We start from the raw sequence: 17,082 nt of genomic DNA, 5'->3' as shown, positions 1-17,082 counted from the left end.
GCACAGAAAACCATCTTGGACTCGGTTGCACTCGGAAACATTTTTCGAGCCTGCTTTCTCTTCCGTCTCTCCTGCTCTTTTCGCCCCATACTCACTATCCAGCTGGATGTCACTGGCCTCACAGATTTAGCTATGAATGCATAATGTCAGTTGCTGCGCATTAGGTTGTTACATGTTGCGTGCCAGTTTAGCATTTGTGGAAGGGGAATAACAAGTGATGCTTTTAACAATATTAGGGATTCAGTTTGGTTTAGATCATTTTTATTTGGGGGGATTCAAATCGTTATTTAAAAGGATTTTTTAAAATTAGTTTATTACAAAAAAAACGGACTTAAATTCTGGACCTTTGGCAGTGGGGGTTGGGGTGGGTGGGTGTATAGTAGCCTAATAGAGAGAATAACAATGAACTCTTTTCCATCATCACTGCACAAGATTTTGTGACATAAAGAAAATATCTTCATTTCACAAAACTGTGATCATGGATAGCAATGTATTGGAGGCTTTTGGAGAGTCTTGTTTTAAAGGCAGACTTTGCATGTATTTGAGTGCCTGCTCCCATTTCCCTAATGAAGTTAGTTCACATTCACTGTTTTCACAAAGTGAGATTTCCGATTTGCCTAAGATGTACGTAGGCACACTGTTTTTTAGTCCACACAGACTTTCCTAGACTGAAGGTTGCTTTTCAGCTATTATCAGTCATGGCTAGCTCAAAGCAAGTGCTTGTTTATTGTTGGATTTCAATTATTTTGATGCCGCTTACAACTTGTAAGGATGAATCAGAAGAAAGTGGACACAAGGAATATGATTATGGAAGGAGAATTCTGGAAATTCATGAGGGAATAGCGTACGAGTTTGTCCAGGAATCCATGCCATGGGCTGAAGCCCAAGAGAGCTGTGAAAAACATGGGGGACATCTTCTGAGGGACTTGACTTTAGAGATTAAGGAGCTCATACAAACCCAGTACACAGAAACTGGACCGTGGTGGGTCAGCCGGGAGTTGATGTATAAAAATGCCATCAGTGGTGAGTAAAGTTCACAGTTTTCCACCTGTAGATCCTCTGTACTCTTTGCCCTTACTATATAACAAAGAAAGTCAAACCTGTGCCTAAAATAGAAAGTGCTGACAGATTTAGTAAGTTAAATGTAACAAGCTACATCTTGTCTCATTATAACTTTTGATTTAAATTTTGGGTAACACTTTAGGGACAATTTAGGGACCAGTTCTCACTATTAAGCAGTTGCTTATTAGCATGCATATTACTAGGCTGTTATTAGTTCTTATAAAGCACTTATTCTGCATGACGATTAATCCTAGCCCATACCTAAACTTAATAACTACCTTACTAAATATTAATAAGCAGCAAATTAGGAGTTTATTGGGGCAAAAGTTGTAGTTAATAGTTAGTTAATAGTGAGAACTGATCCCCCAAACTAAAGTGTGACTTAGTTTGGTATTCCAAAGACTTCCTAGAGTCTGTATGAAGGAATTCATTTGATTAGCCAGAGCAAACTGATGTTAGTGCAATATTTTAGTTGGTATCATGCTGTTCATAACATACTGTTTTGCCCATAAATAAAGGTTCAGTTAGAGCCAATAAGGGTTTTGCAGCCTGTTGCCATGTATGAGAAGCCAGGAATCAATGTGTTTATTAAAAAAAACTTATTGTGAAATATCTTTAATCTCCAAAGAACCGTATAGTAATACAACTCAAGATCCCTATACAAATGTCTTTGCCGATAAGGAGGTGTAAAGAGTCATTGAAGAACCTTTATTTTTACCTTAAGAGTATATGGCAATGAAATAAATTACACTATATAATTCATAGAGATTTTTTTTATATATGTTTGGGTGTGTTTACAGGATTTGAACCTCTCTCATATTACCCTGTTAAAAATGATGGCAAAGATGTGAATGAAGATCACTTTGCTTGCATCTATATGGTCAAAGATCCATTTCAGCTGGTGACCACACCCAACTGCAGTATGAGCTTTAGCTCCCTCTGCACGCGAGGTACAGAAACAAATCACCTCTCAACACAAACATAACATAAAATGACATTATTTGATGATGTGAATCAGAATTACTGGACAGCATAGAAATAAGATTGCTTACTACATATTTTCTATGAAATAAACAGAATGTAATGTTATGCCGTTACAGATTTAAATACACATCTGACATCAAGGGAAGCAAACAAAAGGAGCCGCAGAAGTCTTACTGACACATTGTCGTCATTGACAAACAATATAGGAAATACTACTGTGTTTTTGATGGTTGGTGAAGTTATGCAATTGTTCAAGAATTTGGGCCTATGTTTTATTTGAGTAAGGTGGCCATATCCAGATCTGTTTTATTATAGCAGGCCTCAAAAAAAGAAAGGGGAAAAAGAAAAGTAAAAGAAAAAGTTTAGGAGAAGGGTATGAAAAAGGTAAAAGCAAAAATTTACCAAATTTTATTGTAAAAATTAGTAATATATAAAACCATCTGTAAACTTGCTTAAAATGGCTCATTGCATACCATGATGAACTGGTTTATGACTGTAAAGAAGTTAGCTGCTTGATATTTTTATAAGGGACTGGACCATAATCAAACACTGTGTATAGATAAAAAAATGGCATATAACATATTTACAAGAGTTGACATACAAAGTAAATTACAATCTCAACAACAATTCATAAACTCATGAGATAATATGAACCCTTCTTGTCAATCTTGCAGAATGCCAGAAAAATGTTGAAGGATTTGGAGACAACAACAGAAGAACTATCAAAGGGCAATAAGGTGATTCATACATTATATTATAAAGCATTAATTATTAATACATTACATTATTGCATATAGTATTTAATAATCAGTCTTAAGTATATATTTTTTTCTGTTTTTCCAGCATCAGATTTGTATTAGCCTGTAAGATATTGAGTAATAATATAGAAATATTTTTCATTAAACATTTCTTTCTTTCTTTCTTTCTAAAAATAAATAACATTTTAAAAATATAAAAAGTATTTACCAAGCTTTTAATTTGCAATATCCTCATTTGTGTTAGCCAGCAAGTGTGCCAGGCATTAATACTGTACATGTACATAATCAACCAAAGTAAATGTAGTGACAACCCAGCATTGGCCCAATAGGGCAAAGAAAAGTTCATTTAGCTGGCTTGAAACTCTCTCACACCGGTCCCAGGCCAACATACCATCCTTATTGTTGATCCCAGTGTAACACCAATAATAATATTCTCATTGCTTTAAAATCTTTAAACCACATATTCCATTTGTTTTTATCATAACACATTGATGAATCAATGTAAATAATTTTCTTTCACTTTCTACTTGGATAGGTCCAATATCTGCAAAACATATATGATCACCTTCTAAAGAGCGGTGAATTGAATGGAGACCAGCTTGATGAAATTATGAACAGCACTGCGGCCATACTTTTGTATTCACAAGAGTGTGAACCTGACAACATGGATGATGTAAGTCAAGTTATCATTGGATCAAATGATTTTGAGGCTGATTATGTCTAGACAGATGAATGCTTTATATTGTTATAGCTTTTCATCTGTGAATATTTATTTGATCTTTTTTATCAAACAGCTTGAGGAACTCATCGCTCTTGCTGGCAACATTTATGGGAAGGCTCTAGCAGTTAATGGTAACATTGTCAAGGAACTTCCAACAGGCACCATTTATGTCACCAGGTCATTATTAGCTGAATGATTGCTGGCCTATGTTATCATATGCAATGGTTCATATTTGATGTACAGCTGTGTCTCCATAGGCAAGATTCAAGCACCTTGGGTGAAAAATCTGTTGGCTCAAAGGATGGAGGATCTTGCCAACTTCCAACTCATTCTGCAATGACAAGTCAACTGCCCACTGGGAATATCAATGTCCAGGTTTGCTAACATGGCATTCACTGATGTATCAAAGTCCTAATTTTAACCCAAGTCATAAAATCAGCTACATCCTTCTTCTCGGAATGTAAATCTTTATTTATACAGTAGTCAGTCTAAAAGTTAAATTAATCTCATTGACTTTCTTAATATAGTACATATTTCTGGTCTTATTGTTCATCAGTGCACATTATTCCAAAAGAGAGAAAAAAAGTCTTTCTTCATAATAATTAATCAAGCAACTTGCTCCGCCTCTAAAATGACTCTTTTTTTTCCGTCTGACCTGTTCGAGCAGTTTTATTGTTTTTTAACCCCTCCCCTGTCATATAGAGACCATTTGCAGTCATTTCAGACCATTTACAATCATTTCACAGACATGATCATGATTTGAAGATGATAAAAAACTTTATTATTACAGCTCTTCCAATTTAAAGAGAATCCATTGGAATTAAAGTCCAACGAAAGCATCACTGGAACAACTTGCAGCTTTTCTTTGCAGAATGGAAACTCTTCAATCAAATTCAAAAATCTTGCAGAGAACATTGAGGTGAACTCATTTTGCAACATATTAGTTAAAGAACTATATTAAGCTCACTTCATCAATTTTACGTATGTGAAAATTGAACAGAGAAGCATTTGACTTGCTCTATGAGATTTGTAAGACACTAGTCTCTGTAAAGCTGCTTTGAAACAATATGTATTGTGATAAGTGCTTTAAAAAAGTTTAATTGAATCAAGCAATTGAATTAAATTGCATTGCAAGTAATAAGTAGGTAATGATGCTTCCCTCTGTACAGATATATCTGCCTCGGCCTGAAGCTTCTGAGCCCGAAGTTGTGGATATAGCCTGGAAACCAGGGTTCACTCTCACCTCAACATTCAACATATCAGACGTAAATGTGACTGTGGTTGTTGCAGCAATCCCAAATCAAAATACAACTCTCAGTTTTACTTTGCACCCACCAGAGGAGGCAAATGCCACCTATTTGAATCAAAGCACAAATGTAACCTACAAAGGTAACGTTTGGAAAGTAATTGATAAAATGAATATTTCACATGTATTATTAACATTAGTAAGAGATAAAGACTAAATCGTCATGAGATAAACCTTTCCCATGCATTATTTGTGCAACAGACAATTATCGCTGGCTGATCACCCCTGAAATGAGATGGGGAATTGAGGGGACCTGGAAGGTGGCAGTATTACCAGCTGGTCAATCCTCAAGTAAAACACTGACCTTTAAAGTCTCAGTTTTTGTAACCAAGTGCCTGTTTTGGGACACCGCACTTGACGCTTGGAGTAGAGAGGGTTGCATGGTAAGACTCTATAATGGTTGTTCATTTATTATGTACATTTAATATACAGTCTTTTCAAAGTGTTTATGATATCATGTCTATCCAAAGGTTGGTCCCAATACAATGCCGAACCTAACTCACTGTTTGTGCAACCACACAACATTCTTTGGGAGCTCCTTCTTTGTGATGCCCAACCAAGTTGACTTGTCCCAGACAGCAGCTTTGTTTGCCACAGTAAATGAGAACTATATAGTGGTGGTTTTACTTAGCTGCTTCTTTGCTCTCTTCCTGGTGGTTGTAATGTGGGCCTGGTATGCAGACCGCAAAGCTCATAGAAAGGTACAGTATACCCACATTTACTTTTTTACTTAAAGGGGTCATATGATGCGATTTCAAGTTTTCCTTTCTCTTTGGAGTGTTACAAGCTGATTGTGCATAGATAAGATCCCTGAAGTTGCAAAGACTAAAGTCTCAAACCCAAAGAGATATTCTTTATCAAAGTTAAGACTCTGCCACGCCCCCCCTAAAATGGCTCATTCTAACACGCCCCCACATATCTATCTCACTATGTGGAAACATTAGCATAATGCCGCCCAAATGTGCACGCAAAGAAAGAAGGCGTGGTTTCAGTAACCGCAGTTAGTGTTGAAGCAGCCATGTCAGGGAGGCGCTGTGTGTTTCTAGGCGAAAGCAAAAGCACTTTATTTGGCCTTCCGAAAGTAGATGCATTTAGGAATCTTTAAAATTACTTGCAACAGAACAGCAATGCATTTTATGGACGACCGTTTCGTGAACCTAGGAGAGGAGGTCATTCTCTGTTTTGTTATTAGTTTAAGTATTTGCTATTGACTGTTCAAATGCGGAGTTTTGCGCATCGTGTGTGTGTGTGTGAGAGAGAGCGAGAGAGAGACAGGGTCACATCACAGTGGAGTCAGCTGTTTTAACTGTGGTTTTGTACTGCACACATACCAGCTTCATCACTGTGTCTGTCACGCGACTCTGTTCCCCTTTCGGGCTCTGTCTTTACATTTATTTTGAAAGATGAAGCTCGCGATTATGGTAAGGGGCGTTACATTTCCGACGAGTGCTTGCAGTGTTCGGCCAATCACAATGCACTGGGTCAGCTGGCCAATCAGAGCAGACTGCGCTTGTCAGAAGGAGGGACTTTGTAGAAAACGAAGCGTTTGAGAGAGGCGGGGCATAGAGGACCTACAATAATGTACAGTATTTGAAAAATAATGTGTTTTTTGAACATTAAAGCATGTCAACATATTCTGTTACACCAAATACACAAAATAATGATCTTTAAAAAAGCATCATATGACCCCTTTAAGACACTTATGTGGCTAGTTGAGGAGAGAGGTGCTATGACCCAACCTACATTTTTTTACCTAAATAAAACAGCTGACAAAATCCCAGTTACATTCAAGGAGGGACATATTTGGAGATCAGGACCTGGATTCACAAAAATCTTTCTTAAACATTAAACAATAACCCTAATAGCAATTACTGAACAATCCGATCCTTATCTTAAGAAAAAAGATAAGAACATTAATTATTTTTGTAAATACAAATTATACCTAACTGTTTTTCTTATTCTAGAAAATGTTAAGAAAATGGCAGTTAAGAAGAATAGAGAAGAATTCTTAAGAAAGTTTTGTAAATCTGGCCCCAGAAAATGAAAAGATTTTTTTTATCCTAATTGAGCTAACAAGTAAAATCACATTCACCTTTTATTTAAAACAGCCACTGAAGTGCATTTCCAAGTAAAATATAATGGTCATTTGATCTTGTGAAGAGAAGTCTCTTCAGTCACTACAGCATATAGTCTTTAACTTAAACCAGTATGCATTATTAACGTCATAATCATCCTTGAAGACGAACTAGACTCAATTAGACCAAATGGTAAAATCAGCTACAGGTAAAATGATTCAGGATATTGGTTTCAGTTTAATGTGGTGTGTCCTAGAGCACTACATATTAGGACATTAAAGGTGGGGTAAGTGATTTCTGGTAGCTAATGTTGATATTTTAAATCACCAAAACAAACACGCCCTTACCCCAAAAGGGTCTCGCCCCTATTTTGATAGCTCCGCCCCACACATACATACACAATCCAGGTGGAATCTGCTGTGCCAGTTGGCCGAGGGTATGATGATGTCATCAATAAGTGAAAGCAAAACCAATGTTACTCACCTATCGAGAAGAAACAAAGCAACCTCGGGGTCCGATCGCAGGCCTTCCGGCTCGTTGAATTCTCTCCAGCACTGGACAGCTGATCCAATATTTACAAGGGTCCTACTTCTTGCCTTATCGTAAGCCTTATTTTGTTCGGCAGACGTTTTCCTCTTTTGTTTTTATCTGCCATCTCAATCTTTCTGTTGTCGCTTGGCTAATGTCCGTCCTGTGCACTGAGTGCTCTCTCCTCTGCGTCATGAGTAGACATGCCCCTTACTGCTGATCGGCTACAAGTTTGTTTTGGTACTCGGCCCGGCTCAGTTTTCTAAAGCGTTTTTGAAAAAATACATACCCCACCTTTAATAAATATGTCATTAAATAGATTGCTTTGGTTTGTGCATCAAAATTATTAATGTTCGGTTACTGTGTCTTAATTTCATCAGTCAGTTTCAAAAGCTAAGAGAAAAACATCACTTTTAGATAAATGTGAATGCTTTTTTACTTTCACCAGAGTATGATTTTAGATGTTGACACAACAGAATTTCAATGCTAAACTGATTCCACTGTGTCCATTGCCATTGATACACCAAGATCCTTGATACATATACCTGTAATGTGGTAAAATACCTGTGTTCACAGCGTAAGATGACTCTGTTGGAGAACAACCATCCATGTGCCATGTACAACTACCTTGTGAATGTGCAAACAGGCCACAGAAGAGGGGCTGGCACCACTGCGAAGGTAAAACACCCTGTGTCTATGTGCTTGTCTTCACTGGCCTATACTCATTGATATGTTTAGAAGGTGCTTAATTCAAGTCTTTTCTTTGTCAGGTAATGGTGACCCTCCAATTCACAGAAGGGCAAAGTGAACCTTACAATTTGTCTGACCCTGAGAAGCCAGTGTTTGAGAGGGGAGGGGTGGATGTGTTCCTGCTCAGTATGCCCTTCTGTCTTGGAGAACTGCAGAAAATTGACATATCACATGACAACTCAGGTGGAAGCCCTGACTGGTGGGTGTCTGCATGTACCGGCTTTTGCATGCTTTTTCGTATTTTTGCATAGCAAGGCAGAAACAGAGTACACTTTAAAATGAAGTGAGTATTTTGGGTTGCGTACTAATCCTTTTGTAATTTATTTAATCTTATTTAACTTCACAAGCAAACTAACACAAATAAAATACAACAAAATATATATTTAAGTAAAAATAAATAACTCTGTAATAAAAAAAAAATGTAAAGGTCCCACTTTATATTAAGTGGCCTTAACTACTATGTACTTACATTTAAATTAATCATTTGTTACAATGCAATTATTGTGTACATACATGTTTATACATTGTACTTATAGTTTAAAAATACCTGCATGTAATTACATCTGTAATTAATTTCTGTAATTACATTTATAATTACACTGTTGACCCATCCCTTACACCTTAACCCACCCTTAAACCTACCCAAACCACCAAACCTGTCCCTAACCTTACCCATATTCAATTCAAGTTTATTTGTATAGCGCTTTTCATGATACAAATCGTTGCAAAGCAACTTTACAGCAAATTAAGTTTCTACAATATTTAGTGGTAGCTTATCACAGTGGTGACTGTCAGTTAATGTACATATGGCAGAAATGTATGGAAAAATCAATTAAAGACGTAATCAAACAGACGATGAACACTATTAACAGCAATTATTATATGATGCAATCAAACTTATAGCAAAATGTGGTAGTTCTGTATGTTGTTTCAGGGTCCTCTGAGGGGTTGGTATCATCTCTACTCAGGTGTTCTACCTCCTTTAGTGGACTTTGCTATCCTGTAGGTACTACCAAAAGTCCAGAGTTTTGCGACCTTGGGGAGCGTGATGGATTGTAGCATGGTAGAAGACTAGATAGGTACGCAGGAGCTAACCCATTAAGGGCCTTATAGGCAAGTAATAATATTTTGTAACTGACACGGAACTTAATAGGTAGCCAGTGCAGAGACTGTAAAATTGGGGTAATATGATCATATTTTCTTGACCTGGTAAGGACTCTACCCGCTGCATTTTGGACTACCTGTAGCTTGTTTATTGAAGATGCAGGACAACTACCTAACAGTGCATTACAATAGTCCAGTCTAGAGGTCATGAATGCATGAACTAGCTTTTCTGCATCAGAAACAAGTAACATGTTTCGTAACTTGGCAATGTTTATAAGATGGAAGAATGCTGTTTTTGTAACATGGGAAATATAATTTTCAAAAGACAAGTTGCTATCTAAGTTTCATCTGGTCTTGTTGAGATATATAGTTGAGTATCATCAGCATAACAGTGGAAACTAATCCCGTATTTTCTAATAATATTACCAAGGGGCAACATGTATATCGAAAATAGCAGAGGACCTAGGATAGATCCTTGTGGCACTCCATATTTTACTGGTGATAATTGAGATGACTCCCCATTTAAATGAACAAAATGGTAGCGATCGGACAGGTAGGATCTAAACCGTCTTAAAGCCTGACCTTGAATACCTGTATAGTTTTGTAATCGATCTATGAGTATGTCATGATCTATAGTGTCGAACGCAGCACTAAGATCAAGTAAAACTAGCATATCCCACCTCAATAGCAGCAAAAGTTTTTGCAATACAATATGAACACAATAAGTACATTGTACTTATTTTTTGATGTAACTACATAGTAGTTAAGGCCACTTAATATAAAGTGGGACCGATTATAATACTTTGAATTCATGGCCAAACATCAGAGTTTGTGACATGTGATAGCTCTTGAAAGTTATTCTTATCCTTTATCTCTAATGTAGCTGTTGATCAAAGAACCTTCTGGTTTCATCAAATTAAAAAAATATATACTAGATACATCTAGGCCAATGTGTTTGGGAAGGTTAGCGCTAATGTCTGCAAAACTTTGTCCCTTCAGGGGCAGGATTGGACACCCCTGATCTATGAAGTGATGCATGAAAGAAATATGCCTATGAATGAATTAGGTTGCACATGTCTCACATCACAAAATGTTCCATCAGGTACTTGGACAGAATCACGATGCAGGATTTACAGACGCAGGAGGTCACACACTTTCTGTGCTCCACCTGGCTGAGAGGTGAAACGTGCAGGAGGACCTTCAACTCAGCCAACATGAATGAAATTGCAAGCTTTGGGTACAAACTTACATTCTCATAGAAACTACATCTAATTATTAAACGTATACCTTTTATGAAACGTATTCTATATTATACTATTTTCCAGATTTCAGAATAAGGTCATCAAAATTATGAAATAACATTAATGGAAGAATGGGAATTATGTAGTGATCAACAAATCAAATGAATCAAACTATTTTAGATTTTAACCACTCTTTTTCTAGATGATTGGCTCCGGACACTCTGTGCACTCAGTGCACTCTGGACATTAAGTCCAGGACATTCTGGACATTAGGTCAAGAATAATTGTTGTATATATTTGATATGATATTATTGTTTGGCTTCATTTAGAAATATTTTCTTTGTTGGAAAAAAATGAATTGGCCCCATTTTGTTCTGAAATGTAATTTACTCAGTATTAACTTTTCATTTATCGAACTGTTGTATAAAAGCAATAACACACTTGCAATTGTGCTGTTGTACTGAATATCAGTACTGTATTTAGTCCAACATTCTCTATAAGCCTTTAAGACAATGAGAAACAATCAGTCTTTAGAGTGGTAATGTACATTTTCAAGTATTTTCAAGTAATATTGCCAACAAAGGGTATATAACAAAGTATTGAGATGAAATTTTGTTATTGACCAAATACTTATTTTCCACCATAATTTGCAAATAAATTCTTTAAAAATCCTACAATGTGATTTTCTGGATTTTTTTTCCCATTTTGTCTCTCATAGTTGAGGTATACCTATGATGAAAATTACAGGCCTCTCTCATATTTTTAAGTGGGAGAACTTGCACAATTGGTGGCTGACTAAATACTTTTTTTCCCCACTGTATGTACCTTCCCTACCAACCCCCATCCCAGCAATATCTTCCAGACCCGGACATCTTCTGGTTTTCGGGATGAGCACATCTGGGTGTCAATTGTCGACCCTCCACGGCGCAGTCCTTTCACACGTGTTCAGAGAGTGTCATGCTGCATGTCTCTGCTGCTCTGCACCATGGCCATTAACATCATGTTCTGGAACCTTCCTATTGATGAAGAGTCGCCTGTCCTTCTAAAGATAGGTTAGAAAACTTCCCTGCGGAATTTTTCATTTTTGAAAGTTATGTAATGCACAAATGTGCACAAATGCCTCTCTCTCAACACCACTCGGGTACTTTTATGCAATGCATCCTGTTTGAGAATGCCATGCTTGGAGGGAGCATGTTTTATTCAGTTGCTAATTAATTTATGTTCATTACACATAAGCATTTTATATATATATGGAATGCTAAAATCATATTACAGAGACTGCACTCACAAATATTGAAGCAATACAGAACATAATTAGAAATTTTATATATATATATATATATATATATATATATATATATATATATATATATATATATATATATTATAAAAAATAATACATAATGACATCAGTTAGTTAGTTAATTGGTTCACCCAAAAGTGGAAATTTTATCACCCTCACCCTGACATTGTTTCAGACCTGTATGAATTTCTATCTACTGTTGAACACAAAAGAAGATTTTTTTTAACAATGTGGGTGACCAAAGAGTTGTTGGTAGCCATTGACTTCCATAGTGACAGAATTCTCTTTTTTGGGTGAACTATCCCTTTAATAATAGTTCCTTTTATAAATGTACACAAAATATTTTCTTGGCTATTACAGGCTCTTTTGAACTGACATGGCAGGAGTTCATGGTAGCCATAGAGAGCGGCCTTTTCATGTTCCCCATCAACATCCTGATCATAACTATCTTCAGACACATCAAACCACGCATTCTCCCTAACAAAGACAAGGCTGGCACCTCCAAGAAAACAACAGCAGCTGCTGCTGTGTCTATGGACACTATCATAAAGGTTCTTGCAGAAGTAGTTCTGAAGCATAATAACGGCTTTCTCCAATAATACATACTTGTGAGCAGAATGTTATATTATTATAAGTGAATGTTCTGTTCCTGCTCTTAGGAAACCATAGGACTGTTAAATCATCTGAGCAAAAGCCCGAAAAACATGCTGGCTGCCAAAGAGATACGGCCTGAGACCAGTGGGGATCTCTTCTGGGGCCTGAATAAAGTGAATGACGTCCTTCAGATTTTGCAAGGTTCCTTAATCAGTATTACATACATTTCGTTTGCATGTGTTCTTAATATTTAGCATTATGTTAACGTTATTTACTCTTGATACACATTACTTAAATCAGTGTTATTTTATTATCATTAAGATACTATTACAATTTTAATTAATATGTTTAATTAGTTTTTATTTTATATTTAAAATGTATTTTTTTTTTAAGTTTTAGTAATTTTGTTGTGTCCATTTTTATTAGTTTTTTGGTAACACTTTACAATAAGGTTCATTAGTTAAACATTAGTTAATATATTAACTAACATGAACTTACCATGAGCAATACATTTGTTACTGTATTTACTAATCTACGCTAATGTTAGTTAATAAAAATACAGATGTTCATGTTAGTTCACAGTGCATTAACTAATGTTAACAAGATTTTAATAATGTGTTTAGTAAATGTTGAAATTAACATTAACAAAGATTAATAAATGCTGTTTAAGTGTAGTTCATTATTAGTTCATGTTAACTAATGTAGTTAACTAATGAACCTTATTGTAAAGTGTTACCAGTTTTTTAATGTATCTATATAGTTTTTATTAATTTTTATTTCAGTTTTAGTTTTAAATGAAAATAAGAACTAACTAAAATAAGCTACCTAATAACTAACTAAAATAAAATGAAATATGCAAATTATTTCCATTTCATTTCAGTTAAAGTTTTTTTTAAATTGTTATTATTATTATTATTATTATTTCAAGTAATTTTGCTAAATCAAGGGCCACAATGGAAATAAGTTTGGTAAAACTTTAGATCAGGGAACACATATTGACAATTAACTGAGAGTTTTCCCTCAATAAACTCCTAATTTGCTGCTTATTAATAGTTAGTAAGGTAGTTGTTAAGTTTAGGTATTGGGTCGGGTTAAGGGATCTAGAATATGGTCATGCAGAATAAGGCATTTATATGTGCCTCATAAGTACTAATAAACAGTCAATATGCTAGTAATATGCATGCTAATAAGCAACTAGTTAATAGTGAGAATTTGTCTTTAAAATAAAGTGTTACCATACGTTTTTATACATAGCTGTATATTAAACTTCAAGTATGTTCTGCCTCAAGCAACATTTTCATTCTTAATGTGTGCAGCTCTGGAAAGACATATTCTTCTGTAATATCATGTGACATAATGCTTAATATTAAGTCGTCCTTCATCAGAAATATATTTCAAATGTTTTTCGTTATACAGAGAGTTATAATATCCCTGTTGTGTGTTCCCATTCAGTGGATAATGTTGGTGATCCTCACTGGTCGTACTGCAGCCGCTTTGTGTTCCATTCACTGAGCCACATTTCTAACCTACTGGAGCATGTGGGAGAAAAGGGCTTTTTCCATAATGAGGAGCTTCGGCAGGCACGGGGGACAGTCAATGTTCTGCTGAAGAAGGCTGAGATGGCGACTCTCCAGCACACTTCCCAAAGGTCAGGACTTTAGCTACTCCTATTGTACATTTATTAAAAATGATTCCCTTTCACAAGAAACTCAAGACCTTTTAGGCTCTTTTTGTACTTCCATATTCTTTCTCATTAATCTCACATTCTTTTTATTTTCTTCTCAACCTTTTTGATCGATTTCTAGTCCATAATTCACTATCAGTATCAATTCAACGTATGAACTATTTAATTGCTTTTAACCTTAGAGCTGGTTCTTTGAAAATGTAAATAATAAGCAGAAGTTCTTGTTAGCTGAAATGCAAGAATTGTGTTTCTTCTATTAAAACAGATTTGTCGTTGTTGTTGTTTCAGCCCACCATCTGTGCAAGTACTGAAGAAGCAACAGGGTTGGTGGTTGCCTTGGTGGTTTCTTTTTATTGGTTGGTTCCTGCTTTTTGCCATGAGCGGTATTTCCACCTTCTTTACCCTGCTTTATGGCTTCCAGTACGGAAGGGATTCTTCCATTCAGTGGGTCATCACTCTTACATTATCGCTTGTCCAAAGCATCTTCATCTTGCAGCCTCTAAAGGTAAGAACCAGTGGGATCTTCTGAGAAGCAGGAGACTTAAAGGAATAGCTCACCCAAAAATGACAAATGTCTGTCATTCTTTCCTACCAATGCTCAAAAATGTATTATGTCAGGTTTGGCATCAAGCATATTATGTTTGATTATGTTCAACTAGAGTATACTTTAGTGTCGTTTCTGTTGAAACTTGTATGTCATGTATTTAAATATATTTCTATTTGCTATTACTACATTGGAATTTAGCACATTTAAAGTGTATTAATCATCTTTAAATGGTGTAATGTTGAATAACACATTACAGTTAAAAATGATAATCAAGCACTTTACATGTGCTTTAGTATGTTAGCACAATAAAAAAAAATTTTTTTTAAAAGAGTTTGTTTTCTCAGAAGAAAGGAAGTCATACAGGTGTAATATGACATGTGAGTTAGTAATGTTTGCTAGTAAATAAATAGTGTTCTGTCTTAATTAATGAGCATGGAGGAGTGAATACATTTTAATTTTGGGGTGAACTATTCAATTCTTGGACAACAGTCTCAGTTTTCTCTTTTTTTTTCAATCTCACTGATGTCTATGAGAAACAACTGATTTCTCATGTGTGATTTCACCTCCTAACTGTTATTTATGGATGACAGGTGATATTTGTGGCGATCTTCTTTGCCATGATCCTGAGGCCAGTAGCTGTGGAGAACAGTGAGGAGGTTGAACTGCTCCTGCAGGGTGAGAACATGAACACTAAAAAACAAAATAACTTTTTCTCTGTCAATATCAGAACAGTATTACCGAACACAAAAGTTTTTGTTATTAATGCTTTATTGCCATTGTACAGAGCAAAAGAAAAAATGTGAGGAATACGCTGGGAGGACAATATCCTGATTACATCTCACCGCAGAGTCAAATTGTAACGGAAGATGCTTGATTTGAGAAGTCATCAAACTCACCCAATTTTATTCTAGATTTTGGTGTTAGGAACAGAGGATGCCATTTTCGTGTCTATGCAAATGATTTGGCATCTCACTGTCTCTTGCAGATTATAGTCCATTTGTGTAGGCAGACTTTATGTTTCATGTTAATATTTTAGTAACTATTACTGTGTACAGAACTTTGTATGAAAATCTAGCAAAATATATTGTCTAAGTGGTTTAGTCTATACTGTCACAATAATAATGGTGTATTTAGAACACACAAGTTTTTCTTTACTTTTTGTTTTTCTGATCAAATCAGAAAACAAAAATGGGTTTTTGACTTGATAATGTCACTTGAAAATGTCACTCGAATTGATAATGTCACTTGAGTGATGAGATTCACAAACGATTATTTTAAAAATTACTGTCTGACAATCCATGAACATATCTACATTTTGTAGGGCAGTATCATTTTAGACTTGGCAATTTTTGCTTAAACTAGCTACTAAAGGTGCAGATTCTCATACCACTCAAATTTGGGTAACTGTTCAGTAAATAGTACGTCTGTGTGTCTGCTGTAATTGTTGAGCTTTGCTTAGTGTCATAATATGAGGGGTAATAGCTCAGTGTCAATGTTGAAACAATATTACATTTTAAAACATTGAATATTCACTATTATGTCTCAATTTAATCCATGTAATGTATAAATACTCTATAAAATGTATTTTAGTATACCTTCAATAAATAACTTATTTTCAAATGCATTACAGTGTATCAATCAAAATACATTTGACATTTGATGCAATTAAGATCAGCGCAATTTTCAAATATACACTACTGTTTAAAAGCTTTTTGATGGGTTTGAGAGAAGTCTCTTATGCTCACCAGGGATGCATTTCTGTAAAAATAAAAAATACGTTAAAAACGTTTATATTGTAAAACATTTCAATTTATTTTCTATTGAAATATATTTAAAAATGTAATTTAGTCTGTGCACGCCACTGGTGATAATAAAAATAAGCATTTTAAAAACACACTTAAGTACATTCTTATTTTAACAGTTAGATAGTTTTTTTTATATCGTCATGTAAATAAATCATCATGCACCTCTTTATTGTTGTCATATACAAAGACTCTGACTGACAACTGTGAAATGTTCTAAAAGTGTAAATTACAAATCAGCTAGTAAACGTTTAGCTGGTACTGGCAATGCAAGACCTTTTTGTGAATAACAGGAGTTATAGCTGACAGTGCTTCCCCCACCTTCACGTCAGCACACTATTATTAGGAGGGTGTGTCATTGCCTCACTTGCGCATCCACTCATCCCAGCCGCAGCCTTCTGTGCCCTGCTTTCAGGCCACATTTGTTAGCAGTCACATGCAGACGCTCTCTCACTATACCTGGCCCCTGAAATCTCCTCTGGGTCTGTATGTTTATACTTCACAGAGGTGAGATCCTGAAGGACCGCTCACAGGCAGTGGGTTTGTGTCCCGTGTCCCTGTGTCCGTACACTTCATCCACCCAAAGCAGAATGGGAGAGCAAGAACTGTCCAAACTGCTCACG

At 35.7% G+C, this 17,082-nt stretch overlaps 1 protein-coding gene across 1 annotated transcript; it reads left to right on the top strand.

The window, feature by feature from the left end:
• Nucleotides 1-698: 698 nt before the first annotated feature.
• LOC107600346 (polycystic kidney disease protein 1-like 2) lies at nucleotides 699-15,729 on the top strand. The gene is made up of 21 exons (XM_016292216.1): nucleotides 699-1,023; nucleotides 1,863-2,012; nucleotides 2,163-2,275; nucleotides 2,721-2,783; nucleotides 3,340-3,477; nucleotides 3,599-3,702; nucleotides 3,783-3,900; nucleotides 4,316-4,444; nucleotides 4,695-4,914; nucleotides 5,033-5,214; nucleotides 5,302-5,532; nucleotides 8,011-8,112; nucleotides 8,205-8,383; nucleotides 10,391-10,525; nucleotides 11,379-11,581; nucleotides 12,193-12,383; nucleotides 12,492-12,627; nucleotides 13,879-14,074; nucleotides 14,399-14,615; nucleotides 15,248-15,332; nucleotides 15,442-15,729. Exons 1-21 carry the CDS (start codon nucleotides 699-701, stop codon nucleotides 15,486-15,488), a joined length of 3,264 nt encoding a protein of 1,087 aa, XP_016147702.1. The 3' UTR covers nucleotides 15,489-15,729.
• Nucleotides 15,730-17,082: the final 1,353 nt, after the last annotated feature.

This window comes from Sinocyclocheilus grahami, unplaced genomic scaffold (assembly GCF_001515645.1).
Source record: "Sinocyclocheilus grahami isolate Dianchi unplaced genomic scaffold, SAMN03320097.WGS_v1.1 scaffold282.1, whole genome shotgun sequence".
Taxonomy (NCBI): Eukaryota; Metazoa; Chordata; class Actinopteri; order Cypriniformes; family Cyprinidae; genus Sinocyclocheilus; species Sinocyclocheilus grahami.
The sequence above is the reverse complement of the archived record's forward strand: the minus strand, read 5'-3'. Positions and strand labels throughout refer to the sequence as shown.

Bases quoted from the DNA above. Each gene is read 5' to 3' on its own strand.
- LOC107600346 (XM_016292216.1), top strand. From the start codon at position 699: ATGGCTAGCTCAAAGCAAGTGCTTGTTTATTGTTGGATTTCAATTATT. The intron at 11,582-12,192 runs GTTAGAAAACTT...TGGCTATTACAG, and splicing joins GCCTGTCCTTCTAAAGATAG to GCTCTTTTGAACTGACATGG. The intron at 12,384-12,491 runs GTTCTTGCAGAA...TCCTGCTCTTAG, and splicing joins CTATGGACACTATCATAAAG to GAAACCATAGGACTGTTAAA.